At 39.4% G+C, this 27836-nt stretch overlaps 3 protein-coding genes across 7 annotated transcripts in view; 1 reads left to right on the top strand and 2 right to left on the bottom strand.

Annotated features, from left to right (window-relative positions):
• The window catches only part of EMC5 (ER membrane protein complex subunit 5), a 216113-nt gene that overhangs the window by 38495 nt on the left and 149782 nt on the right, over nt 1-27836 (bottom strand). The window lies entirely within an intron of this gene.
• Nucleotides 1-27836, bottom strand: part of LOC117984634 (sodium/potassium-transporting ATPase subunit beta-2-like) — a 176072-nt gene that overhangs the window by 148025 nt on the left and 211 nt on the right. Inside the window, exons 2-7 of one of the 4 annotated variants that reach the window (XR_011237126.1) lie at nt 26986-27223; nt 24947-25201; nt 24003-24295; nt 21904-22072; nt 21587-21741; nt 20537-20914 (exon numbers count right to left, since the gene is read on the bottom strand). Coding sequence is in view for 3 of the 4 variants with exons in the window: in XM_069500899.1 (XP_069357000.1) it covers nt 21638-21741; nt 21904-22072; nt 24003-24295; nt 24947-25201; nt 26986-27145 (981 nt within the window). In the remaining variant the exon portion in view is untranslated. Of the gene's footprint in view, nt 1-20536; nt 20915-21581; nt 21742-21858; nt 22073-24002; nt 24296-24946; nt 25202-26985; nt 27224-27836 lie in introns of those variants that run through there. The other 3 variants (XM_069500899.1, XM_034971260.2, XM_069500909.1) reach the window with 3 other exon arrangements.
• LOC117982555 (sodium/potassium-transporting ATPase subunit beta-2-like) lies at nt 5-19720 on the top strand. Of its 2 annotated transcripts, none has more exons than XM_069500860.1 (7): nt 5-170; nt 13167-13295; nt 14145-14267; nt 15042-15220; nt 16263-16367; nt 16778-16946; nt 17163-17599. In XM_069500860.1, the coding sequence occupies exons 1-7, from the start codon at nt 35-37 to the stop codon at nt 17369-17371; spliced, it is 1050 nt and encodes a 349-aa protein (XP_069356961.1). In that variant the 5' UTR covers nt 5-34; the 3' UTR covers nt 17372-17599. The 2 variants fall into 2 exon arrangements, with proteins under 2 accessions (XP_069356961.1, XP_034824814.1); XM_034968923.2 differs by having other exon boundaries at nt 7-170; nt 17491-19720.

Here is a 27836-nt window from a genome sequence, read left to right as displayed (position 1 = left end):
TTAGCCGCTCAGTTCATTTCGTGGTGAGTCCAGGATGGGAGCGGACAAGCCCAATGGAGTGGTGAACTACAGCCGGAGACCCCCTCAGCGGCCTTTCTTCCAGAGGGTCCAATACGCGATCTGGAACCCTGAGGAGAGAACCTTTCTCGGACGGACTGGGAAGAGATGGGGTAAGAGACTTTTTAATTTTTTCAAAGTTACTTTAGGTAGGATTTATTATTAAAAAAATAAAAAAAAATCTTGCATTTAACATCATTCTCCTCCTCCAAGGTATTTTTATGAAAATGGTGTCTGTGGCACTTAGGCAAAGTCTCTTTGTTTTTTTAATTGAAAGTTAAACTTAGTTAGCACTTAGGCAAAGTCTCTTTATTTTACTAAAAGTTGAACTTTGTTAATAAAAACCAACCTAAAAGAAGTTTTTAGACTAAAAAATTGTTCATAAAAAGAACTTTTGATGAGGAGTTCAGGACTTTCTAAAGTACTTAAACTAAGTATCTGGTGGGAGCCTTTTCTAGCGGACAATGAGGTCAATGCCTAAAAGACGAGAAAAGAATGGGCGCTCTAGAATTATAACTACAGGTCTGTTATGCGCAGAAAATCATTCCTGTAAATACATGATAACGAAAACAAAAGAAAAATGGAGGCTAATGCTGCATTTTTTAATAATAATAAAAAATGAAGCTATGCTTGCAAAAGTTAATTAGTAAAATACATTGTACCTACTTACTAGTGCGTGCCTAACTAAATACACCTATCTACTTATACCCTCTTATATTATGTCGAATAGGAATCATACAATGTCTACCCACATCTAATACTAGCTAGTAACTTTGTAACTTGTAAACTGTCTACTAAAATATTTCGAATTGCATATATTTCGTTATGCATTAGGTATGCAATTATGCATGTCTAATAGGTAGGTACAGTACCTACGCGACAGAAAGTAATGTACATCGACCTTTAGAATCACATGTCGGCTTTGTAGAGCGTTGTTGAGAAAGCGGTATGAGCATCTAAGTGTAAATATGTACTTAGATAAAGACTAATTAAAAAAAAAATAGTAGTAGGATCTAAAAAATATAATACCTACTTATTATGTTATGAGTTTTTGAAACGGTTTGAGTTCATACCACCATTTTAATTAATTTTTTAAAGCTTGATACTTAGATTTTATAGTTTATTCCACATCTAAAAATATAGAGCATAGGTACATATACCTATAGGTTGCAAAAAATTATGATCTTGAAAATACAAACAAATACAGTAGGTACGAAAAACAATCTTTCGCAAATAACTTCGTACTTGCCACGTGAACGATATGTTATTAATGGTTTCAATGCAAGCTATTTTGAACTATCAATCAAATTCTACGGCTTTGTAAATGGTTACATTCTATTGCTAAAGCCATTTGCACACAGTTCCTCCAAAACCAGTCCCGTCTTTACGTTTGGGGGGCTTCGAAATACTGAAAGTCGAAACCTAAACCTAGGCGGTCTAACTAAGGCTAAGGCATCAGGCAGGGGGTCTCGTCTCTAATAACTCTAAAAAAACCTCCAAATTATTCGTCCAGTCCTTTATAAAAAAAAAAATGATCAGTAAATTTAGTAAAGCCAAATATAGAGCAAAAGTTATTATAAAAGAAAATACCACATAGGATGGTTTCTGTAGAATTAAAGAAAAGAAATTCACGCTCACTTCGCTTGCTCTTTTAAATGGTACCTACAAAATTTATAAAGAAATCTTGCTCTCTTATAGCCTGATTTCCTTCACTTCGATCGAGGAAAAGGAAAATTTTTCAAATTAAAAAAACCACAGGAAAACTTCGTTCGTTGGGAGTTACTATGCCATAGATAGACAGACTGAGGCGTCACAGAAATACTTGGAAGACCTTTTGCGTCAGGGGTTAAAATCTAAATTCGCTGTAAGCTATAAAATATGATAGATATAATGTAAGCGTATTGCATATTTCATGATCTTGTTTAATAAAATATTTTGATGGTCTTTCTGTACATTCGTACGTCATGTTGTAAAAAGATCTGAAAATAACTGCTCTGTCTAAATGCAGATTTGCTGGATTTGGAAAGGAAAGAATTTGCTTATGAAATTACTTAATACGAGACAGGTCGAGATGGCAATCGGGGAGGGATCGCCCCGTACAGCTCCCGCGCTAACCCGGTGCGGGATAGATGACGTGCGGGTGTGCGTGGCGTCCCCTCGCCTCATACCCCGATTGCCATCTCGACCTGTCGCAGACGGGGGTCGGGTTTCATCATGATCAACCCATCGCCGGCTCACTACAAAGCACGGGTCTCCTCTCAGAGTGAGAAGGGTTTTAGCCATAGTCTATCACGCTGGCCATGTGCGGATTGGTAGACTTCACAGACCTTTGAGAACATTATGGAAAACTCTTAGGCCTGCAGGTTTCCTCACGATGTTCCCTTGAACGGTGAAAGAAAACTTTTACAGTTACTTAAAACGCACATAACTTCGAAAATTTAGAGGTGCATGCCCGGGTTCGAACCCCCGACCTCCGATTACAAGGCGGACGTCCTAATCGCTACGCTATCACAGCTTTTTTTTTCAGCGTGAATGCTCGAACTAAACTACCCTAAATCTCTGTCATCATAAAGAAACCTTTAGCCGGGTCTAATATTAGTCGTTTCGCCCTAAAATACGGTTTGCTAAAACTGTCCCCTATGGAAAGTACCTAATGGGAACTTACATAGAAAGTTTCCATTCGTTTATTAGTTTTCTTTAATTGATTGGCAACATGCAGCCTCTCCCATCGTGTCGCGTCAGACACCAGGGCGGGGCGGCCACTCACCCCGGACTTCGCTATTGTACCTATACTGTAGTATAGGTACAATAGCGAAGTATCTATTACACCCTATACGAAAAGACACTATATGAAAAGAGCAACCGCCGAGTTTCTTGCTGGTTCTTCTCGGTAGGAAAGGCATTCCGAACCAGTGGTAGATGCAGCTGACGATTCAAAAATACTTGTAAAAGTTTAATTGATTTATTTTATTTTATTAGCAGTTAGGAGTTAAGACTAGCTATACGACCTCCAGCTGGCACGGTGGTGATGGTGACTGATGAGCGCTGTGCTCTTATAAGTTATCACTTTTTGGACGATCAAGAGGGATAATTAAGTATCCAAAAAGTGAGCATATTTTAATTATATCGATCGTCCAAAAAGTGAGCATATTTTAATTATATCGATCGTCCAAAAAGTGAGCATATTTTAATATCTCGATCGACCAAAGAGTGAGCATATTTTAATATGTCGATCGTCCAAAGAGTGAGCATATTTTAATATGTCGATCGTCCAAAGAGTGAGCATATTTTAATATCTCGATCGTCCAAAAAGTGAGCATATTTTAATATATTATTTCGATCCTCCAAAAAGTGAGCATATTTTAATATCTCAATCGTCAAAAAAGTGAGCACCTTTTCATATCTCGATCGTCCAAAAAGTGAGCATATTTTAATATCTCAATCGTCAAAAAAGTGAGCACCTTTTCATATCTCGATCGTCCAAAAAGTGAGCATATTTTAATATCTCAATCGTCAAAAAAGTGAGCATATTTTAATATCTCAATCGTCAAAAAAGTGAGCATATTTTAATATCTCAATCGTCAAAAAAGTGAGCATTTATTTTTAATAATGGTTCCACTAAAAATTGGGAAATAGTTTATTTTTACAAAAACAGTAAGTATAATTCTCGACTCTAGTATCATAAGGTCGGATGTGGATTTTTGCTACTTTTCAGGAGAGCCAAAACAAAAATGCTAGGGAAATCGGGTCATAATTTCTAAACTACTAGAGATACAATTTCAGTTGTTTTTGTAATATTTAACACTTAACTGTACCTATCATTAACCATTACTAGAAATACTTTATCATTAATAAATAAAATATAAACTCACAATTTCTTCAAAATGGACGATATGCGACTTTATGCTGGTAATATTCGTAACTGTGCTAAAAATTGTGTGCATAAGTTGTAAACCGACTTTATGGCTGCAATTTTTACTATTACAAATTTGAAATAAAAGTCGGATCTATTACTTAATATTTCATAATACGTCTTAACTGATTATACATAAGTAATATTCGGACAAAAGATCACAGTAGTTATCTCACAAAAATCATTTAGGAGTTTTGTGAGATAGCAACAATGTACCTATCTGATTTTTCTGAAACTGATTAGTTAGATCTGAAACATAATAATTGCATTCGCCCGATAGTCTGACCATTGCATCCGTGTAAACCTTGTGACTTCTGAATGAATGAAAATAACATTTACAAATTCACAAATAAAGCCCATTAATTAAAAACAACGGCCAAAAAAAATATTACAAAGTAATTAGAAACCTACAGTGGGCCAAACATTTTTTGTGGAATTGCATACATGACGGTTACATCAATACAGAAATCTAAAACATGCCAACATAGCCTGATTTTCCTTATAATGATTAGGTACGTAAAGTAAGAATGGAGGTCAGCAGGTACCTACTGCAAAAGTTGGTTATATTTTACAGTGGATAATGGTTTCTCATTATGTCGTATATTGGGCGAAAGCGGGGAAGAATTTTAAGTTTATATGTACCTATAACATACTAATGAAGTACAAAAAAGTCTTCTTTAAAGTAGTTTTTATAAAATAATAACACCCAACATTATTGCGTTAGTTGTAGCCAGGTAATATATTCCGAAATCTGAAAATCCCCGCCGTTCTTATTTTTTTTTTGATATAACAAACGGTCCTGATATATCACCTTTGTAAAGGGATGTGGTCTTTAAAAATATGTTGTAGTGCCAAATCAAACTTATCAAAAAGTTTTGTTCCTTCGGATGTTCTTGTAAACTGTGACCAATCTCTTAGTTTAGTAATCTGCATTGTTTTCAGCTGTTCCCTTTTTTTCTATTTGTGCATGGATTACATCTTACTCCACGTAGGTACATGTTGCATTTTAGCATAAAGCTTGTGATTTATCACCTTTTAGTGTGGTAATCCTTATAATAATCATAAGTAAGCCATAACGATTATCATGCTCCGATTTTGTGGTCTGATAATTGTGTCGTGTGTGTGTTATCAGACCACAAAGTTAATTCTTCAACAATTTCGAGAATACTTTGTTTCTTCTCTAGTAGATTAATGAAATAAGACAAGATACTGTTTTATTCCTTCCGCTGCAGCTGATGTTTTCAGACCACATTAAAGTAGCAACACTGCTGGTAGCATCATGAATCGTTTTTAAGGTGCAGAAACTACGCAGGTATAAGGATTTACTGTTAGTCAAATCCGGCATTGCCACTTTTGTAATAAAAAAAATAATTTCTGCTTTCTTGAAAACTCCATTGCTTCGGTTTCGACTGTTCTTTTTAACAGATACTTTTTAAACTGTTTCTTTCGTGTTTTAGTTAAGTTTTTTTATTTTTTTACTTTCACTTTTATTAGTTGTTAAATTAATAAATTAATTTATACTACATTTATATTTAAATTAACATAATCTAAAGCTTCCTATAATTAGGTATGTTTCGTTAGAATCACTATCATCACATATTGTAGGTGCCTTATAATTTCTGCTCTCGATTAATATCAAATTCGGTCGATTATAAGACGGGTAAAGAAGAAAAAAATTGATTAGGTACTCTAATTTTTTAAGGCTACCTTAAAAACTAGGGCAATAAATTTTGAACTGATGATTTGAACTATGAATCATAAAAAACACCATAAATGCACGGTTTTTTGCTTAGTGGGGTATTATTATAATATATGTTTAGATTTCCATGGTGTGATTTTCGTGGTCCTAAAAGATTTTCTAGTCTACATTTTCAAAATGTCTTCAGCTTTATTCTGGCTCTTTACTTTTTTCCCGCAGTTTAGTCCAAAATTTTGGTGAAATAGGATGGATCTCTTACCTATTAATCACATCAACTTTAATGTAGTCACAAACAAAAAGCTTTATTTCAACTTACTTCCATGAATTTTATTGCAAAATTATTTATATTACAAGGCAAAAAGTCTTAAATGATTTACAGTCCAAATATTAATACAAAAAATTCGAAGCATAACATCTGTTGTGATTTTACCTAACAAAATTATTACATATTTTAGAAGCAGAAGTGCGTAACTGCAGTACCAGCTAGTATTACAAATAAACTTATTTCGTAGCATAATGGTCGAACTCAAAATACATCTATCATTTTTCTCCATTGCTTTGGTGCATACATACGCAAGTCAAAAAATATTATTATGGTTCTCCAAATTTTTAGAATGTGTTCAGATACGACATTATGCATGTATTTATCTTTGCAACGAAAAGAGATAGAAATACTGGTGTCAGCTTGGCAGAAAGAGCCCGAAATGCTCATTACCTTTATGTAAAAAAGTGAGTTTGGTCGGAGGTACACATCCGACCTTATGATACTAGAGTCGAGAATTATTTACTGAGGTTTTGAGACAAAGACCTCAATATGAAGTCTTTAAATAGGTAGGTATATATGCGGACGGTTTACCTTGATGACGGATCCTTGAAAGTGACAACAGATATCTTAACCAATGAACTAAATATGTAAAATACTAGAAACTCTATCGTCGATAATATTATGACGATAGATACCACTGAACAAAACCGGCCAAGTGCGAGTCAGACTACAAAATGAGGCAAAAGGTTATTGGTATTGGATTGTGTTTAGGTAGTAAAACAATAACGTTAAGTTTTTGCTAGCATTCTGGTTACACCCTGTATAGGTATTCAGTTATATTATAATATAATTCTTATAATATAGTTTCTAGTTATAATATAATCTATATATATAAAAGGAAAAGGTGACTGACTGAATGACTGACTGACTGACTGACTGATCTATCAACGCACAGCTCAAACTACTGGACGGATCGGGCTGAAATTTGGCATGCAGATAGCTATTATGACGTAGGCATCCGCTAAGAAAGGATTTTTGAAAATTCAACCCCTAAGGGGGTGAAAGAGGGTTTTGAAATTTTGTAGTCCACGCGGACGAAGTCGCGAGCATAAGCTAGTTTCAGTTATAATATTCAGTTATACTACTAGAATAGTATCTGTAATTCATTGAGTAGAGAATATATTTTATACATACCGAACACTGACGCGCAGTGTGAACAAAGTGTGAACAATAAAAGGGGACGTAAGTGTTTGCCCGGGATACACTCGGCCCGCTCGCTTCAATCCACACCAATGGACACATAACCCTTAACTATGACTAGTACTTACACTTTTTATTTATTTGCTGACTATACATGATATACTTATACAGGTGTAACCAGTGGCCCTACCGCGGTTGTTTGACAGCTACAATGTCACGATCGCAATCATCTCGGATTGGTTAATGCTCGCTCACTATTGGCCACAATGCATTGTTGCAACAAGAATCGCACATACCTATTCAGCTAATCAGAACAATTGAGATTGTAATGATGATTGATGCAGGTTTTAGACAATCGCCCCGCTGAACGCTGGCAAAAATGAAGACAGGTGATAGTACTGATGATTACTGATATAGCACAAAAAAACGCGAAAAATTATATAAAAAACTCCTGTATTTTATAAAAGTTGACGACATATTGCACATAAAACATCTGACTGACGCTAGAGGTCAACGAACGTTGCGTAAGTAGGCCACTCGGAGTCAATGCCGCGTCGGTTTTGGACTCTATACATCGCGGGTTTGAAAGATACTAAAACTACAAAATGAGGCAAATGATTATTGGTATTGGATTGTGTTTAGGTATCTAGGTCCTAGTATAACAAACGCTAAGTTTTTGCCAGTGTTCTGGTTACACCCTGTATAGTTAAATAAAAGTAACAACATTATACATAAGCACACACACAAGAGACATGGTCGCTAACTATGGACCTCGTAAGAAAGCTCAGAGTCACTCAGCGGGCGATGGAGAGAGCTTGAAGTTTCTCTATGTGATCAACTAAGAAATGAGGAGATCCGTAGGAGAACTAGAGTAACCACCGAGGAGATAGTCTCTGAGAGTAAGCGAAGCTAAAGTGGCAATGGACAGGGCACATTATTTAGTTCGAAAAATCGATAGTCGTTGAGATCCCAAGGTGCTGGAATGGCGACCTCACACTGGAAGCCGAAGCCGGAAGGTAGACGGACGACATCAGACGAGTCGCAGGGAATAACAGTGGCTCTACCGCGGTTGTTTGACAGCTACAATGTCACGATCGCAATCATCTCTGATTGGTTAATGCTCGCTCACTATTGGCCACAATGCATTGTTGCCTACTGTAGGGCGATTGTCTAAAACCTGCATCAATCATTATTACAATCTCAATTGTTCTGATTGGCTAAATTTGTGCGATTCTTGTTGCAACAATGCATTGTGGCCAATAGTGAGCGAGCATTAACCAATCAGAGATGATTGCGATCGTGACATTGTAGCTGTCAAACAACCGCGGTAGGGCCACGGATCTATGTCTAGATGTCAGATTCTTTTCTTAGATCTCCCTAAAAAGATTTATGTGTTTTAGAAAGGGTTTATATTTCTTTCATTGAAATAACACTAAAACCCAATCCATTAGAGCACTCTAACGTCATTGGCATAGTTTACTCGCGTTGCTGTGCCTGCGGTTACTAGGTTGTAACTTTGTAATGGGTATCGCTCACACGACCAAGCTGCGAGACAGTGGCGCGAGGTGTCGGACGGACGCGGTTCGTCAAGATTCGAGCATGCAAATAGAGAAAACTCTCTCTCTCTCTCTCTCTCTAGTCCGCACTAGGTGACGAATTGCGACGCTTTTTCCCAGACGTATCCGGCAGGCTCGGGGCCACCTGGGTCGCGCCGGACTACGAGACCTCACAGATCCTCATCGGACACGGCTGTTTCCGCGCGCGCCTGCATAGGATGACGTTGTGCGAGAGCCCGGCGTGCGAGTGCGGCTTTGGCGACGAGGATAGGCACCATGTGCTGTGGGAGTGTCCCCTCTATGAGGACTTGCGAGTGACGATGTTGGATGGGATCGTACGCGGGGAAGCGGGGCCGGTCTTCTACACGGACCTCGTCTCATCGGCGGGGAACTACAACCGGCTACGGGAATTCGCGCACCATTGGCATAAGAGGCGAAGCAGCTCGGAGCGTGCAGGTGCCAGGCCGGCACCACGGAGGAGCAGCAGCGGAGATCACAGCTGTGTTAGTGACGTCTAGCCCCCAAGGGGGGAGAGTGAGCATAAGGGACAAGGAAAAGACAAAATAATTTGTAGGGAGTGAAGAAGGCGCCCCGGGAAAATGCCAAGAGCAAGTACCGAACGGGCGCCCTCCCGCGATTCGGCCCATATAACCGAGAGGTTGGTGGGGCCATGGGAGGTGGAGGGTTGTCCCGTATAGTCCGCACTAGGTGGAGGGACGACATCAGACGAGTCGCAGGCAGCCGCTGGATTCAGGCGGTGCAAAACCGTGGCTAAGAAAGTCCCTACAAGAGACCTATGTCTAGCAGTGGACGTCTATTGGTGGATGATGATGAAGGCACAAACAAAAAAGCTGTGGTAGCCTAGTGGCTAGGACGTCCGCCTTCCAATCGGAGGTCGGGGGTTCGATCCCGGGCACGCACCTCTAACTTTTCGGAGTTATGTGCATTTTTAAGTAATTAAAATATCACTTGCTTTAACGGTGAAGGAAAACATCGTGAGGAAACCTGCATGCCTGAGAGTTCTCCATAATGTTCTCAAAGGTGTGTGAAGTCTGCCAATCCGCACTTGGCCAGCGTGGTAGACTATGGCCAACACCCTCTTCACTCTGAGAGGAGATCTGTGCTCTGTAGTGAGCCGGTGATGGGTTGATCATGATGATGAAAGCACAGCGGCCGTGGTGGGGCGTCAAAAAGAAAAGGGCGTCGCCTCGACTATACTGTGCGATGAGCCTAAGCCAGAACTCTGAAACCGTGCGAAATATAGGTATGTCGTACCTACGTACTTCTAGTAGTAAAGTGCCTACAGTCGTATCGAATCGATCCCTAACTGAAATAGCACATTCTGAGTAAACCGGTCACAGACTGTTTACTCTTCGCCACCATAAATTCATATAATGCACTAGCGGAAATATGGTTAGTGTAACGCATACGTAGATTTGTGTGAAATCTCGCCTGCCTTCGATATTATTTATGCGAAAATATTTAGATCGATCTTTGCTTTGATGTTTGCAACTGAAAAGATACAAGTAACTACAGACGCAGCCGAAAGTAATACTACATCGAGAGAGATAGCAAATTTGTAGAGCACTGTCTCTGTCGTTGAGACCGACAAAACGTCATATAGGTATGAGTGACTAGGAAATTACAGAACTAGGAAATCTAAAATATCTAATGGAAAATGAGAAACTTATAGATAACATGGGTGTTTGTTTACCATGAAGAATCATTGTTTCATGTTTAGCACCTTTGTGGTGAGCCTGTGTGAATCCAAGACGTGTTATTATTTTACAAAATAAAGGTAGGTACACAACAATAAATGTAAGGCAACATGGTCAATTATCCAGGATACAGTCGGAAATTTGCCTTCCAAAATTAATATAGACATCATAAAAAACGATAATACTGTCATTACGAAACCTGAAAAAATTGCGGAATCTTTTAATAACTACTGTATACAATTAACCAATAAACCTAAGATGAAAGTTCGTCATACCATAAAAGAGAAAATAGAATTTAACAGTAATAGTTTATTTCTTACACCTACCGACTCAAATGAAGTTGTAAAAATCATAAAATCTCTACGGCAAAGTTACGCCGTAGGAACTGATGGCATCAGAACAGATATCGTTAAAGAAGTTGTTAAAAAAATTAGTGTCCCCTTAAGTTATCTAATTAATAAGTCATTTGAACTGGGAAGTTTTCCAAATAAGTTAAAAGAAACTGTAGTTAATCCAATATTTAAAAAGGGGGAAAAGTCTGAAATGAATAATTATAGACCAATAGCTCTAATTACTATATTTTCAAAAATTTTCGAAAAAGCTATGTACTCAAGATTAATTAACTTCATTGTAAATTCAAAAGTTCTAAAAAAAGAGCAATTTGGATTTCAAAAAAATAGCTCCACAACTAAGGCATGTTTCAATCTAACCAAATTAATCACTGAAAGTATAAATGATAAAATACCAATAGTTACTATATTTCTAGACATGAGTAAGGCATTCGATTTTGTTAATCACGACATACTGCTTTCTAAATTAGATAAATATGGAATACGAGGAATCGCCAATGCTTGGTTCCAAAGCTATCTTAGGAACCGAATGCAGTGTACAAAAATTACTAAAATAATAAACGGCGAAAAGTTAATCGCTCAATCTTCTTTTATTGCTAACTGTTCTGGAGTTCCACAAGGAAGTATCTTAGGACCTATTTTATTTTTACTTTACATAAATGACCTGCCAAACGTTACCCAGCATCATTGCTTATTATTTGCCGATGACACTACCTTAATTATTAAATGCAAAGATGAAAAATTGTTTCAATCAGATATAAATCAGACGTTTACGGAAGTAGTTCACTGGCTCGAAAATAATAATCTACAAATTAATATTGAAAAAACTAAATTTGTTGCGTTCAGAACTACAAAAGCTAGGGAAATACCTATAACCATTCAATATAATAATTCAATCATTGAAGAAGTCAACACAATTAAATTCTTAGGCATTACATTAGACCGTCACTGCACCTGGAAACAACACATTAATGACCTATGCAATAGAGTAGAAAAGTTTGTGTATGCATTAAAAAGACTTAGGCAAGTGTCAAGTAAAGAAGCGGTGCTATGCGCGTATTATGGATATGTGTCGTCTGTACTCAGTTACGGAATTGTTGTCTGGGGAAACTCAGTAGATGCACATAGAATTTTTAAAGTCCAAAAAAAATGCATTCGTGCTATATGTAACGCTCACTTTCTGGACAGCTGTAAGCCCATGTTCAAAGAACTTAAGATATTACCACTACCTTGTATCTACATTAAGGAAGTCTGTATCTTCGTCAAAAAGAATCCCGAATACTTTGAAACTCATGGCCAGGTTCTACAAAGAGTAACAAGGCATAAAGATAGACTGCTTGTACCCAGAATCAAACTAACTTTGTATAAACAAAATGCATTTTGTATGGCGATTCAAATATTCAATAATCTACCAACGGCCATGAAAGAAATGACACTTCCTAAATTTAAACGGAAGCTACACGAGTGGTTATTATTTCATTGTTTTTACTCGGTTAATGACTTCTTAAATTTCAAATGATTATTTGGCGGATAAAGTGTTTGTTGTTAACAATTACTAATCTAAGTACTATAACTAATAATAATTTTAATGATAGCATGTTGACATACTTTTTTCCACTTTTGATGTCTGTTTACACAATATTTTATTAATTTTAATGATTGACATTTTGTAATCGCAATATTTTATTTTGTTTCGTACTCAATATTCTCCTTTAAAATACTAATTATTGATGACTTATTTAAATTAGGTATATATTATTGACATTTATTGTACCTACTTAATAACATTGCATGCCATACTTGGTAATACACTGTTTCCAAAAAAATATTGTAACACCACTACACGTGTATTTTTTGCAATAAAAAATTATGAATTATGAATTATGAATTACAGGAAAACAAAAAACCAGGTACCTATAGGAAAGGAAGGAAGGCGTCAGTTGGACCTGCGCAGTGGGCGATGAATCGATTTATTGTGGTATGAAATTTGTCATCACCACGCGATTTGTTACCCACTATTTTCCAGAGGTTCTTGACAAAGATGTATATGTAACGATGATACTGTAGTTAGTAAGGTAAACACTCCTTGGAAAAAACCAAACTAAAATTAGAAAAAAATCCAATCGGTTCATCCGTTTGAGTTCTACGATGCGTCAGACACGATTAAACTTAGACGCGATTAAACTTATAGGTACCTATAATGACAATCTGTGGAATCAACTCCCTTCGGCGGTATTCCCACTAGATTACAACATGGGGTTATTCAAGGGGCAGACCAACAAATTCCTGAAAGGCCGGCCATGCATTGGCGGTTCTTCTGGTGCCGTAAATGTTCATGGGCCGCGGTAATCAAATAGCATCAGGTGACCCACTTGCTTTTTATTCAAAAAAATCTTGATTGTTTCCAGGTGTGATAGGTCTAATCTACCTGGTGATGTACATCTGCATCATCATCTTCTTCTCGCTCTGCATGTGCGGCCTGCTCTCCGCCATGGACGAGAGGATACCCTACTTCACGCTGGCTGACTCTATTATTGGTTGGTATAAATATTCCAAGTTCTCTTTAAAAGGCACAGGATTAGTAGTGCCTGGCGAACCTTCAAATCAAATGACCTAAAGGATCTTAATTCACCGCTAGCTTTGACCCAGGGTACCTATATCTGCCAGAGCTGAGATGGACTAGGAGATGTGTTTAGCAGACTAATTAAATTATTCCTACCTGCCTGCCTGCAGCAGCCTGGTGGCTGCTTCTTCCTGCATGTTTAGCAGTGGGAGGGTGGGCGGTGCATTTCGCATGCTGCATGTTGCACCATACAGATTCGACCTGTTTCAGCGGATTATAGCAAATTAGGCTTTTGGTTCATTGTAAATCAAATTATTGAAAGATGACGTGAAAAAGTTATCACGTCATCTAAAAATAATCTGCTTTATCGGTTGATCATCTTGCTCTCTCTGGTCGATACCAGGCATCATAGGGCAAGCGTTCTTTGTAACCAAATGTGTCAATCCAGTGTTTGAATGGAATTTTAATGGAAAATGATGCTGTAAAAGCTGTGATAGTGGTTAGGACGTCCGCCTTCTAATTGGAGGTCGGGGGTTCGATTCCGGGCACGCACCTCTAACTTTTCGGAGTTATGTGCGCTTTAAGTAATTAAATATCACTTGCTTTAACAGTGAAGGAAACATCATGAGGAAACCTGCATGCCTGAGAGTTCTTCACAATGTTCTCAAAGGTGTGTGAAGTCTACCAATCCGCACATGACCAGCGTGGTAGACTATGGCCAAACCCTTCTCACTTTGAGAGGAGACCCGTGCTCTGCAGTGAGCCGGCGATGGGTTGATGATGATGATGATGATGCTGTAATTTAAAATCCTACCTGTTTCAGGAGATAATCCAGGCATGGGTCACAGACCGATTCTATACGAACAGGGTGCTTTGATATGGTACAAAGCTGACAACGACACTCAGATCAAGAAATACGTCGACAACATCAATGAGTTTCTTGCACGTAAGTATATGAAAATCTTCTTCTACATTTTAGCCGACTTCCAAAAAGGTGGGGGTTCTCAATTCGGCCCGTTTCTTTTTTTTATGTATGTACATCGATTTTTTCGAGGTTTCTGGACCGATTTTCAAATATTTTTTTAATCAACAGAGGATGTTTCCGTGGTCGTCCCATAAAAATTTCTGGATCCAACTCCTCAATCCTGATGCTGCAGGGTTACTACCCACCTAAGTTATCAAGATTCAGGAAGTGTTCATTGTGAATTAATACCAAACAATACCATAACAACAACATATTCCTAAGAGGCCGGACACGCATCGGCGGCTCCTCTGGTACTGCAAATGTTCATGGGCGGCGGTAATCACTTAACATCAGGTGACCCGCCTGCTCGTTTGCTCGCTATATCTATATAAAAAAAAATCTAAAAAAAAAACTTCATGCTTGGACTCCAAGTCCCAACTCCTCAACCCTGATGATGTAGGGTACAGCACTCCTAAACTACTCATAGTGATTCAGAGACTGTGGATGATGCAATATTATTTTTGGTGCCAAGCATAGACTACACCATTGAACTTCGAATCCCAACTCCTCAATCCTGATGCTGCAAGGTTAGACTTTAGAGTTAGAAATGTAAGAGCCCTGTAAAATTAATAAGAATAGGTATAAATTAAAAACAAAAGGTACTAAACTCCTAAGCCGTGGGGATTCGGGAATTTCTATCAGTCAGTCACCTTTTCCTTTTATATCTTTAGAAGAATTATGCTCTACACTTTTCAGCCTATGAGAACAAAACCCTGCTCATCAACCAGGGGGTGAACCAGCGTGACTGCGGACACTCCAAACCTCCTCGCAACGAAGTCTGCGCCTTCAACATCAGCCAGTTCGGAGACTGCAACAAGGAGAACCATTTTGGGTTCAAGAACAAGACTCCGTGTATTATAATTAAACTTAATAGGGTAGGTTATAATTTTTTAATTATACAGGCTGAAACCAGAACTTAGCGTTAAACTTGGCATCGATTCCCTTGTCTATCTCTAATAAATTTAGAGTGTCTGCATCCTTTTCTTTTTAACAATGCTAAAAAGGGACAGAACATGAACTTTACATTTAAAGACTCTAAATTTTAGTGCACGCTACAAATTTAAACAGTAGGCTCGCGACTGTGCGCTAAAATCACGGGTTTTAACATCTAAAAAAAATTAAAAACTGTCAAACTGCGTCTGTCCTTTTCATATTACATTAGTAAGAAGAGTATGCGAATACTCTAAAATAAGGTTGTGCTCAGAATCAGTACCACTACTTACTTAAACACAATCCAATACCAATAACCATTTGCCTCAATTTGTAGTTTTAGTGATTTAGTATTTTTCAAACCCGTAATGTACAGCGTGCAAAACTCGGGTCAATGCCCCGCCTACGACGTGGCATTGACTCCAATTGGCATACTTACGCAACGTTCGTTGACGTCTAGCGTCAGTCAGATGTTTTATTTGCAATATATCGTAAACTTTTACAAAATTATAGGGTTAATATTTTTTTTACAAGTTTGTTTTTGTAGTATCATATCAGTAATCATCAGTAGGTACTACCACTTGTCTTCGTTTTTGCTAGCGTTCTGGTTACACCCTGTAGATATTGACGTTATTGGTTCTTTGAGCGCGCAGCCACCTTGGTTGATGGCTAAGTTGGATTAAAATCCAACTTTTATTCAAGTTTTTTTAAGAAGATAATTACTTCATCATGATCAACCCATTACCGGCTCACTACAGAGCACGGGTCTCCTCTCAGAGAGAGGGGTTTTGACCATAGTCTACCACGCTGGCCATGTGCAGATTGGTAGACTTCACACACCTTTGAGAACATTATGGAGAACTCTCAGGCATGCAGGTTTCCTCACGATGTTTTCCTTCACCGTTAAAGCAAGTGATATTTAATTAATTAAAACGCACATAACTCCAATAATTACTTACTTATATGTAATTTTTTTTTAAATTACAGCTTTTTGACTGGAACCCAAACTTCTACAACGATCCGCAAGCTCTGCCTCCTGAAATGCCTCCTGACATAACAAACTACATCAACTCCACTACAACACTACAAGAAGTAAGTTAAAATGGGTAGGGATAGCTGGCAGATATCTTGGCCAGCATACCCTTGTCTATACCAACTTGTCTATTCTATTGCAAGAACGTTACCTGTTCTTAGCATTCAAGAGTTATACGTATCAACAATTTTATTTGCAGGACACAGTTAAAAAATATTATAGCTTATGCTCGCAACTTCGTCCGCGTGGACTACACAAATTTCGACCCCCTATTTCACCCCCTTAGGGGTTGAATTTTCAAAAGTACTTTCTTAGCGGATGTCTACGTCATAATAGCTATCTACATGCCGAATTTCAGCCCAATCCGTTCAGTAGTTTGAGCTGTGCGTTGGTAGATCAGTCAGTCACTTTTTCCTTTTATATATTTAGAGATGGTGCTTGATTTGTTTTTTTCTGGTTTTTTCGTCAGCGGCGTAAAGTATGGTTGTCGTGCATGGGGGAACGACCAGCCGATGTGGACGCCCTGGGCCCCCTGAAGTACTGGCCGTACCCCGGCCTGCCCGACACCTACTTCCCCTACGACAATACCCCGGGCTACCTCAGCCCTCTCGTCGCTGTGCAGCTGCTGAAGCCGAAATGTGAGCCATTCTAACGCTTTTGTCAAACTTTCAGGATTCAGGATCACCCAATAATAGTTTTAATAATAATAAATTCTTTATTTAATAAGGCAACAAAGACCCATATTTTGTTAGTACAAATAAGACTTAAAAACTATGTTAGTATATTTTGTTAGTATAATGCTTAAAAACTATGTTAGTATAATCATTTTATTATTATTTTTGTTTTTACATCAGCTATCATAATAGGGCGCAAACAATTAGATTTTGGAATCACTTTCAAGCCCTCGTCCGGTCAACCTGCGTATTTACCGGACGAGAACTTGAATGAAATGCTGGAGAATTGGCGTATCCAGCTTTCCCGCCATCATATTCAGGATACTGTTGGAGCTCGAACGCAGCCTTGCCAGGATTTGTCACGAAAAATATGTACTACGTTAAGCTAGTCACCTAGTGTGAGTAGTTAACATTTTTCTGTTCTTTTTTCTAGCGGTTGTGCAGGACTTTTGCATTCCCTGTGCCACGTCAACCACAACTAGGCTGTAAAGATGTGTTCATTTTGCAGTGCACCAGATCATCAACATCCGCTGCAGGGCGTGGGCCAAGAACATCAGATACACGGACAGCCTCAAGGATCGCTTCGGCTCCACGCATCTCGAGATTATGATCGACTGAAGCTGTTAGCTGAACATACATAATCTTTCTCCATTAGACGATGGGTTCTACATCAGAAATTCCGTCAGTTTTATTCTATATTTATAATTTAAAGAAATAACTAAAAAATATGACGGTCTGGCCATATTGAATTTTTTGGCAAAATTGCGTGAGATCTATTTTTCTAATGGAGACCAACTTAGATTAATTGGTTACAGTGTCGGTGTCAGGTAAAAAGTTCTCCGATCTTGAATATGTGCTATGGATGATATATCGATGTTTTTAGTCGATAATTTACGGCCATGGAGTCTTACAGCCGTACTCAGAGTCGCTAATCGTTACTTAAGATTGAGTTAAAACGAGACAGATTTATGTGAGAGATATATAGTTTGTCTCTCTGTCTCTGTCTCTGATCCCTGTCTGGTTTTAACTAAACTTAAGTAACGATTAAGCGACTCTGAGTACGGCTGTTAGTGGTAAAAAAATATTACGAGACATTTGACCGTGATTAATAGGCATTAGGCACCCTCATCTGGTGACAGGAGGGCTGGCTCATTTTTTGCGCAACGGAGCAGCCTGGTGTTCCAGCGCGGAAATGCAGCCAATATTCTTGGCACCTTTCCACGCGGATGATGATTTGTAAAAGTTTTATTGTAATATGTACCTACCTACTTCTCAAAAAAATATCGATGTAATTAATGGTACGAAGTGAGGCACGGGAGTCTCTGTGCTGCCACGCTATTGGTGTGTCAGTCAACCGTTCGCTTCGAGTGCTTTAGGAAACTATGGCACAGCATCTGTACCTACTGTCATCTAGATTTTTATTTAGGTGCATAATGGGGCCGATTCTCTTATACACAACCTCTAAACTAAACTGTAAGTTAGTTTACTTAGATCTAAATCTAGTGCTATCCTTTTCCACCAGCAACATAAAAGGGATAGCAATAGATTTAGACGTGCCATTTTAGTTTAGTTTAGAAATTGTGTACAACGGAATTAGCCACACTGTTTACCTGACGCTAATATTGTAAATGTGTTGTGTAACTTAGTGGGAATTTTAGGATAATGCTTAGCTAATGTGGAAAATAGCGAAATATTGAGTGGGAGAAGTAGACAACATAAGCTTCAGACACATTAAGTTGTGTTGAGGTGTGTCGCAAAATATGCGGAGGTTTCCGATACTTGCAGTACGCGGCCGAAAATCATGTACATCACCCTTTAGAATGACATTTCGGCTTCGTAGAGCGTTGTCTCTGTCACTCATACCTATATACCTATATATGACGTTTTGTCGGTCTCAACGACAGAGACAATGATCTACAAATCCGCTATCTGCTTCTAAAGGTCGATGTACATTACTTTCTGCCACGTATGGTGTTTTATTCATAGGCGATCAGCGTCGGGGCTATGCTGGTGATGATGTCCTAGATCGCGCCTCTAGTATTAGCCAGTCTAGACCTTATGTTGTTTCGGATTGACTATGCTGCGTAGGCCGTCCAGACTAGACCGCCACGACAGACTACAGTAGGTACCTTACAGGTCGAGATGGCAATCGGGGTGGGGATGCCCCGCACACCCACACAGCCGCCGAGCTAGCCCAGTGCGGGATAGCGCGGGTCACGTGCGGGTGTGCAGGGCGTCCCGCTCATATCCCGTTTGCTATCTCGACCTGCTGCGTACTATATATTGTGGTGTGCAAGTCTTCGTATAAAATGTTTTAATTCCAATCGACGTCTACCACGACACATCACAACACAGCAATGTGTTTGCAGCTTTAATTATTTTAAAGGGGATCAATGCTTGGCTAATTCATTTAATTATTATTCTGTGGGATCAGTGTATACCTAACCTAGGTATAAAATAGGTATATAGGTTCGTATTGGCCCCAGTGCATTTACTAAATTGTTTAGAAATTAGAATATAATATGACTATATTGCCGTTGATGATGTATTTTTATATAATTTTCTTACGAATGTGTTCAGACTAGTTTCAAATATACCGTAATTTTGTATTAATTGAGATACTTAACAAAAATGTATTAAATGTAAAAAAAACAACGATTTATTTTATTACTACTATTTTTTTAAATACTTTTTTTTAGTGCACGATACAAAGCACAATAAAGATTTATAGGCTTTCATTGCTGTGTGTGAATCAATTCATCATCATCATCATCATCATCATCACCCATCACCGGCTCACTGCAGAGCACGGGTCTCCTCTCAGAGTGAGAAGGGTTTTGGCCGTAATCTACCACGCTGGTTATGTGCGGATTGGTAGACTTCACACACCTTTGAGAATATTGTGGAGAACTCTCAGGCATGCAGGTTTCCTCTCAATGTTTTCCTTCACCGTTAAAGCAAGTGATATATTTTAATTACTTTAAACGCACATAACTAACATAAGTTAGAGGTGCGTGCCCGGGATCGAACCTCCGGCCTCCGATTAGGAGGCGGACGTCCTAACCACTAGGCTTTGTCTGGTGGGAGGCTTCAGCCGAGGCTAGTTACCATCCTACCGGCAAAGCCGTGCCGCCAAGCGATTTAGTGTTCCGGTACGATGCCGTGTACAAACCAAAGGGGTATAATATAGGTTTAATAAAACAAAACTGCCATTATACCCCTTCCAGGTTAGCCCGCATCCATCTTAGATTGCATCATCACTTACCACCAGATGAGATTGCAGTCATGGGCTAACTTGTATCTGAAAAGGTGACTGCCTGACTGACTGATCTATCAACGCACAGCTCAAACTACTGGACGGATCGAGTTTAAATTTGGCATGCAGATAGCTATTATGACGTAGGCATCCGCTAAGAAAGGATTTTTGAAAATTCAACCCCTAAGAGGGTGAAATACGGGTTTGAAATTTGTGTAGTCCAAGCGGACGAAGTCGCGAGCATGAGCTAGTAAATAAATAAAAGGCTATCACAGTGAATCAATTGACAGACGCAAAGTAAAGAAAAACATTTTATTAGTTTTTTAACAGTTAACATTTTATTAGGAGCGGCGGCTACTAAGGCAGAAAGGGCCAAGAGGCGCAAATATGAGAATGTAGAAAATAGTTTCATATTTGTGCCTTTTGTATGGAGATCATGGGTTCGTGGGGCGAGGATGCTAGATCCTTTTTAAGGACCTTTCATCCCGTCTCGCGGAATCCACGGGGGACCGGAGGGCTGGCAGTTACCTCGGTCAGCATATTAGTCTGGCCATTCAACGAGGTAACGCTGCCAGCGTTCCCAGCACCCTGCCTCGTTGCGGTGGTTTAGATGATATTTTCGATTTGTAATTTTTATGTTCTAGAATAAGTTTGGTATTTTGGTTTTTTGTATTTTTAACCGACTTCAAAAAAAGGAGGAGGTTCTCAATTCGTCGGAATCTTTTTTTTTTTTTTTTTTTTTTATTTTTTATGTATGTTCCCCGATTACTCGAAAACGCCTGGACCGATTTTGAAAATTCTTTTTTTGTTTGAAAGGGTATACTTCAAAGTTGGTCCCATTTCAATTTGGTGAAGATCTGATGAACATCTTCGAAGATAGATACTGGAACTCCTCAACGGATAAGAGTAAATTGCTCGCGATCAGTGTAATAGCTTAGTAAACAGTAGATTTTTAACCAGTCATAGCATAATTCCATTGGGCCACTAAAAATTGTGAAATAAATTTTTTTTACAAAAAAAATAAAAACCGACTTCGTTACACAAACACTAAAAATTGAAAAATAATTTAATTTATTACCGATTATATTATGTATACAAGAGTTAATATAGTTCCATAATAATATTTTTTGGGGTCGGTGCCAATGAGGTGCCATTGTGGAGTCCCACAAAAATATGAAGTCTAGACGATTCGCGCAGCTAAAGCTAATTGGCACCGGCACCAAAAAGTATTATTATGGAACTATATTAACTCTTGTATACATAATATATTCGGTAATAAATTAAATTATTTTTCAATTTTTAGTGTTTATGTAACGAAGTCGGTTTTTATTTTTTTTGTAAAAATTTTATTAGTTAAATTAGAATTGTCTAAAACACATAGTAATGACTTGTTGTACAGTTACTCCACCATGATCTCGATGTGGACGGAGCCGATGCCCTCGTGTCGGTCGTACTTGATGTTGTGTGCCCACGCGCGGCACTCTATGTTGATCAGCATGCCCGCTGCAACAATTGGGGGGTTTTTTTAAAATAGATATAGCGAACAAAAGTGACTCTGAGCTTTCTTATGAGGCTCATAGTTAGCGACCATGTCTCGGATCATCTCATCACTGGCAACACGCACTGTTCGACCTAGTATAAAAGGAATAACAAGAATAGACTCACTCTTAGGCCTTTGCAAGTGCACAGCGACCAGTGGGCTGAGGTACCCCTCCTGGTTGGTGTAGGGGAAGTAGTACCCCGGGAAGCCCCGGTAGGGCAGGTACTGGATGGGCCCGATGTTCTCCCGGTCCGCGGGGTTCTCGCCTTGGCAGGACACCCACACCATGTTCAACTGAAATGGAGACAAGATGTTTTTTTTTTTTTTTTTTTTAAAAGAATATTAGCCATATTAAATGAGTAATATTCCCATTTCCTCTCCAATTAAGCGTCAGGCTTGTGCTAGGAGTAGGTAAGACAATAGTGCAACGGGCGGGATTTGAACCGTCGACCTTTCGGTTTTCAGTCGAGTCCTATACCGGTTGAGCTATTGAGGCTCAAAGATGATAATAAGAGTGATAGCATAAAATATATCGGTGTTTTTTGCTCCGTTTTTCTGGTCTGGTCTGGTGGGTGGCTTCGGCCGTGGCTAGTTACCACCCTACCGGCAAAGCCGTGACGCCAAGCGATTTAGCGTTCCGGTACTATGCCGTGTAGAAACCAAAGGGGTATGGGTTTAATAAAAACTGCCATACCCCTTCCAGGTTAGCCCGCTATCATCTTAGACTGCATCATCACTTACCACCAGATGAGATTGCAGTCAAGGGCTAACTTGTATATGTATAAAAAAAAGAAAAAAAAGAAAAAAAAGTACTTTGCAAAGAAAATATATCAAACTAGCTGATGCCCGCGCCTTTGTCCGCGTGGATTTAGGGTTATAAAAATTCCCGTGGGAACTCTTTGATTTTCCGGGATAAAAAGTAGCCAATGTCACTCTCCAGGTCTTTATCTATAAAATTTATTTTTAATTGTAATTTTAATTTAATTCAATGTTTTTTTTTGTATGTTTATAATAATTAGTAATTTAATTAGTTTAATTGGGCTATATTATGTTCGTTCTAATTAAATAATAAAGAAATAAATAATAATAATAACACCCATGCAAAAAAATCACGTCAATCCGTTGCACCGTTGCGACGTGATTGAAGGACAAAGCAACACACTTTCGCATCAGTATCCTTATTATAAATGCGAAAGTGTGTTTGTATGTTTGTTGGTTTATTGCTTTGTTGGTTCGTCCTTGGTTTGCATGGGTATAATCAATGACCTGGAGAGTGACATAGGCTATTTTTTATCCCGGAAAATCAATGAGTTCTCACGGGATTTTTAAAAACCTAAATCCACGCGAACGAAGTCGTGCGCATCAGCTAGTATGATAATAAGAGTGATGGCATATATCGGTGTTTTTGCTCCGTACTTTGTAAAGAAAAGATATCAAATTTTAACTATGTCATCAACTTATCACTACACAAATTTCGACCCCCTATTTCACCCCCTTAGGGGTCAAATTTTCAAAAATTTTTCTTAGCGGATGCCTACGTCATAATAGCTATCTGCATGCCAAATTTCAGCCCGATCCGTCCAGTAGTTTGAGCTGTGCGTTGATAGCTGATCAATCAGTCCATCAGTCAGTCAGTCACCTTTTCCTTTTATATATATAGATATATAAAAGGAAAAGGTGACTGTCTGACTGACTGACTGACTGATCTATCAACGTACAGCCCAAACTACTGGGCGGATCGTGATGAAATTTTGCATGCAGATAGCTGTTATGACTCAGGCACCCGCTAAGGAAGGATTTTTGAAAATTCAACCCTTAAGGGGGTGAAATATGGGTTTGAAATTCGTGTAGTTCACGCGGCCGAATCCGCGAGCATAAGCTAGTTTAAGATATACGAAAGTGTGTTTTTTGTTGGTTTATAAGACCTACCTGCCAAATTTCATGATTCTAGGTCAACGGGAAGTATCTTGTAGGTTTCTTGACAGACTGACACATAGACAGACAACGAAGTGATTCTATAAGGGTTCCTTTTTTGAGGTACGGAACCCTAAAAATTGTAAAAGAAGTTTTTTAAAAATAGAAATAGCGAGCAAACGACCAGGCGGGTCATGTTAAAGTGTTTACCGCCGCCCATGAACATTTGCTGCACCAAAGAAACTGCCGATGCGTTGCCGGCCTTTTTAGAATTGGTTGGTCCGCCCCTTGAATAACCCCATGAACTTACATAATTCTTATCATAAGCAGTCATGTTATTGATATGCTCCTTCAAGTCATCTGGCATGGCTGCAGGCAGGTGATCAGAACTGTTGTAGAAGCCAGGTTTCCAGCCGTAGATCTTGTTGAGCTTGAGGAACACGCACGGCGTGGACTTGTGGTAGGCAAAGCCGTTCTCCTCCACGCAGGGTCCCCAGGCGTTGACGTCGACGTCGCAGACCTTGCCCGCTGGTGGGGGCAGCTTGAAGTCGCAGTTGTGGATGTTCTGGCCCGCGCCGGACTTGTTGGCGTCACGTTTGTAAGCTGTAACATAACCATCAACGTCGTATCAAGAGGTCACCGGCCACATAATGAGCACGGATCTCCTCTCAGAATGTGAAAGGTTAAGGCCATAGACCACCACGCTGGCCAAGTATGGATTGGCAGACCTCACACGTCTTTGGGAGCATTCTGGAAAATTTTCAGGTATGCAAGTTTGTTTACGATGTTTCCCTCAACCGTTAAAGCAATAATTGCTTAAAACGCACATAACTCCGAAAAGTAGAGAGTCGAACTCCCGACTTTCCGAATATGAGACGGATATCCGAGAAATTAGAGGTTTGGCAATCTCCATAGAGATGTGAGATTAGCCAACTGCGCGGGAGATATTATAGCGCAGTGTGTGCGCAAACACAGCTGCACTCTCTATTCCCTCACTCTCATAGCCCTATAGGATGGAAATCCGACACGACCGGAGAGAGATCAGACGCAGGACCGACGGCTTTACGTGCTCTCCGAGACACGGGGTGAAACTCTGCCAACTTCCTAATTCCGTGCTCGTACTGAATTTTTTTTACCAGAAAAATTCAATACCTAAGTAACTATATTTTTGGCGTGACCCGGGAATCGAACCTAGGACCTCGTCATCTGCAGTCGAACATGCTATGCTATTAAAGAAGCTATACTTAAACTTACACTTCAAAAACGTGGACAGCTCGTTAATCCAATACTGATAGCTGCTGGGCTCGTTGCCCCTGTACCAGATGACGCTGCTGGCGACTTCCGGCGGCGTCGGCCGGAAGCCCAGCCCAGGGTTGGTGCCGATGATGGAGCTCTCCAGCTGCCACTTGGGCTGCCTCGCGTCCAGCAGTTGGAGGAACGTCCACATGCATATGGCGACCAGCACAGCCAGCGCGACGTAGAAGGTGAAGTAGAATAGGGAGATCTTGGCTGCAACGTCATAAAAATAATAATAGGTAATGTGGAATACATAAATTTTACCCCTTTAGGGGTTGAATTTGCAAAAATCCTTCCTGGATGTTTACCTCAAACACCTGGATGCCAAATTTTCAGCTCGATCCGTCTAGTGGTTTGAGCTGTGCGTTGATGGATCAGTCAGTCAGTAAGTCAGTCACCTTTTCCTGTTATATATTTACATTTCGAATTAGATTGTGGGCTCTCTTCTCAGACCTGGGCGCTTTTGGAACCCTCATAGATTTAGTTTTAAGTACGTATTAATTATCACCACTATATCATCTTACAAATAAAAATTTTACCTTCTTAGTCTGAATAAATAATTTGAGTTTGAGTTTGAGTTCCCTTATCCCTCTTGGCAGTAGAATTTCAAAAATCATAAAGTACGTATTTTTTATTCTTAACCGAAAGCCTGTACACCAATTTTCATTAATGTAACTTTAAAAATGATTGTTGACCTTCATACAAATTTCCATTCCCCATTTACCCCCCTTAGGGGTGGAATTTCGAAAAATCCTTTCTTAGTAGATACCTACTCTTCACAAAGAACACACCCTCAATATGTCATGTCTCTAGGACCAGCAGTTTAGGCTGTGCGATGATATATAAGTCAGTCAGTCAGGACTTTGAATTTTATATGTAGAAGAAGAAGATAGAAGAAATATTTTGATATAATTAGATGTCCAGCTGTTGTTAACGGGCAAAGACACTGGACAAGTGGACATAGCCAGTTGTACCCGCAGTTACGTAACTGGGCATGATTCCCATCCAAGGTGATCACAAGACGCGGCCGAGGCGGAAGCGGCGGAATTGAGCTCATTGCGACATCCTGCCGTCTCCCGGCGCTGCGCGGGTTCCGTGGGTTCGAGCCGGAACGCGGACTGGCCCGCACCAATCAAAACTGCCTACACACATTTATTTCATTGCTCCTCTATTTTGAACCGACTTCCAAAAAGGAGGTGGTTCTCAATTCAGCCAGTTTCTTTTTTTCACACAGGTACACCGATTTTTTTGAGGTTTCTGGGCCGATTTGCACAACAAAGGATGTTTCCGTGGTGGTCCCATAAAAAATTCTGAATCCAACACCTCAATTCTGATGCTGCAGAGCTACTGCCAGCCTAAGTTATTAATATTTAGGAAGAGTTCATAGTGAATTAATGTTGTAGGTACCAAGCAACGACTTTACGCTTGGACTCCAAGTCCCAACTCCTCAATGCTGATAATGTAGGAGTACAGCACTCCTAAACTATAGTGATTCAGGAACTGCAGATGATGCAATATTATTTTAAGTACCAAACTGACTCATTAAACAGTCTCAGATTCCAACTCCTCAATCCTGAAGCTGCAAGGTACTGAACTCCTAAGCCGTGGAGATTTGGGTATTTCTGATGGTGAATGGTGGTATTTTAGGTATTAAGCAACAGCTTCAGGCTTACACTCCAAGTCCGAACTCCTCAAACCTGATGATGCATGGTATAGCACTCCTAAACCATAAAGATTCACGAACTATCTCTGGTGAAATAATATTGTGAATGCCGAGCATAGACTTTGTTATTAAATTCCAAGTCCCAACTCTTCAATCCTGATACTTAAAAACAGAATAAAATAAATATTTAAGGGGGCTCCCGCCTCCCATACACGTGATTTTTTTGGCGTTTTGATAGATAATGGTACGGAACCCTTCTTGCGCGAGTCCGACACGCACTTGGCCGGTTTTTTATCTGTGTGTTTATATTGTAGTCATATAAAATATAACTTACACCAACTGGAGGCAGTTCTGCCACAGAACTGCTTGGTCTTCGGGTTCCATATGAATCTCCTGAACTTCTGCCCCGCAGTGAGGGGTGGCTCCTTCTCCCTGTAGTACAGGTTGAACCGCTCCAGGCTGGTCAGGTCTGAGGGCCGCTTCTTTACTGTCATTTTGGTTGAATCTGTGCTTCTTCAAGAATCTGTAGTGATGGAACAGCTTACTAAACTTATAAACACCTGTTTGTATACCTGTATCAGCAAATAAATAAAATTGAATTGAATTGAAATTGAATTGAATTATTATTGGTACCTAGTTCAAACTTGGCGAGGATGTGAGCAAATCTTCAAATTCAAAGAGCTTTGAGCAATAAACGTTGTTAGGTATTTAGGTAGTTTTATTTGAATGCCCTAGACTTCGTCTATGTGTTATGATCTAATCTAAATATATGAAAAGAAAAGGTGACTGACTGACTGATCTGTAGTGGGTGTATGTACTAGATGTATGTTGGGTAATAAAGAGGGCTAGAGTAGCCATAGAACGGACGTGTTTGGATTATCACGTGATCACCTGATATCGAACTAAGCAACACCTACTGTACAGATCTATCAACGCACAGCTTAAACTACTGGACGGATCGGGCTGAAATTTGGCATGCAGATAGCTATTATGACGTAGGCATCCGCTAAGAAAGGATTTTTGAAAATTTAACCCCTAAAGGGGTGAAATAGGGGTTTGAAATTTGTGTAGTCCAGGCCGACGAAGTCGCGAGCATAAGCTAGTTCCTTATACGCATGACTAGAAGTTGGAATCCAAGGTTGGAATGGGTACTCTTCCGCGATCTGTGTTCTTCACCAATCACAT

Source organism: Maniola hyperantus, chromosome 1, assembly GCF_902806685.2.
Source record: "Maniola hyperantus chromosome 1, iAphHyp1.2, whole genome shotgun sequence".
Taxonomy (NCBI): Eukaryota; Metazoa; Arthropoda; class Insecta; order Lepidoptera; family Nymphalidae; genus Maniola; species Maniola hyperantus.
Note: the sequence above shows the minus strand (reverse complement) of the source record. Positions and strands in the feature narration are given on the sequence as shown.

Bases quoted from the DNA above. Each gene is read 5' to 3' on its own strand.
- LOC117982555 (XM_069500860.1), top strand. From the start codon at position 35: ATGGGAGCGGACAAGCCCAATGGAGTGGTGAACTACAGCCGGAGACCC. The intron at 13,296-14,144 runs GTTGGTATAAAT...TACCTGTTTCAG, and splicing joins GCTGGCTGACTCTATTATTG to GAGATAATCCAGGCATGGGT. The intron at 16,368-16,777 runs GTAAGTTAAAAT...TTTTTTCGTCAG, and splicing joins CCACTACAACACTACAAGAA to CGGCGTAAAGTATGGTTGTC.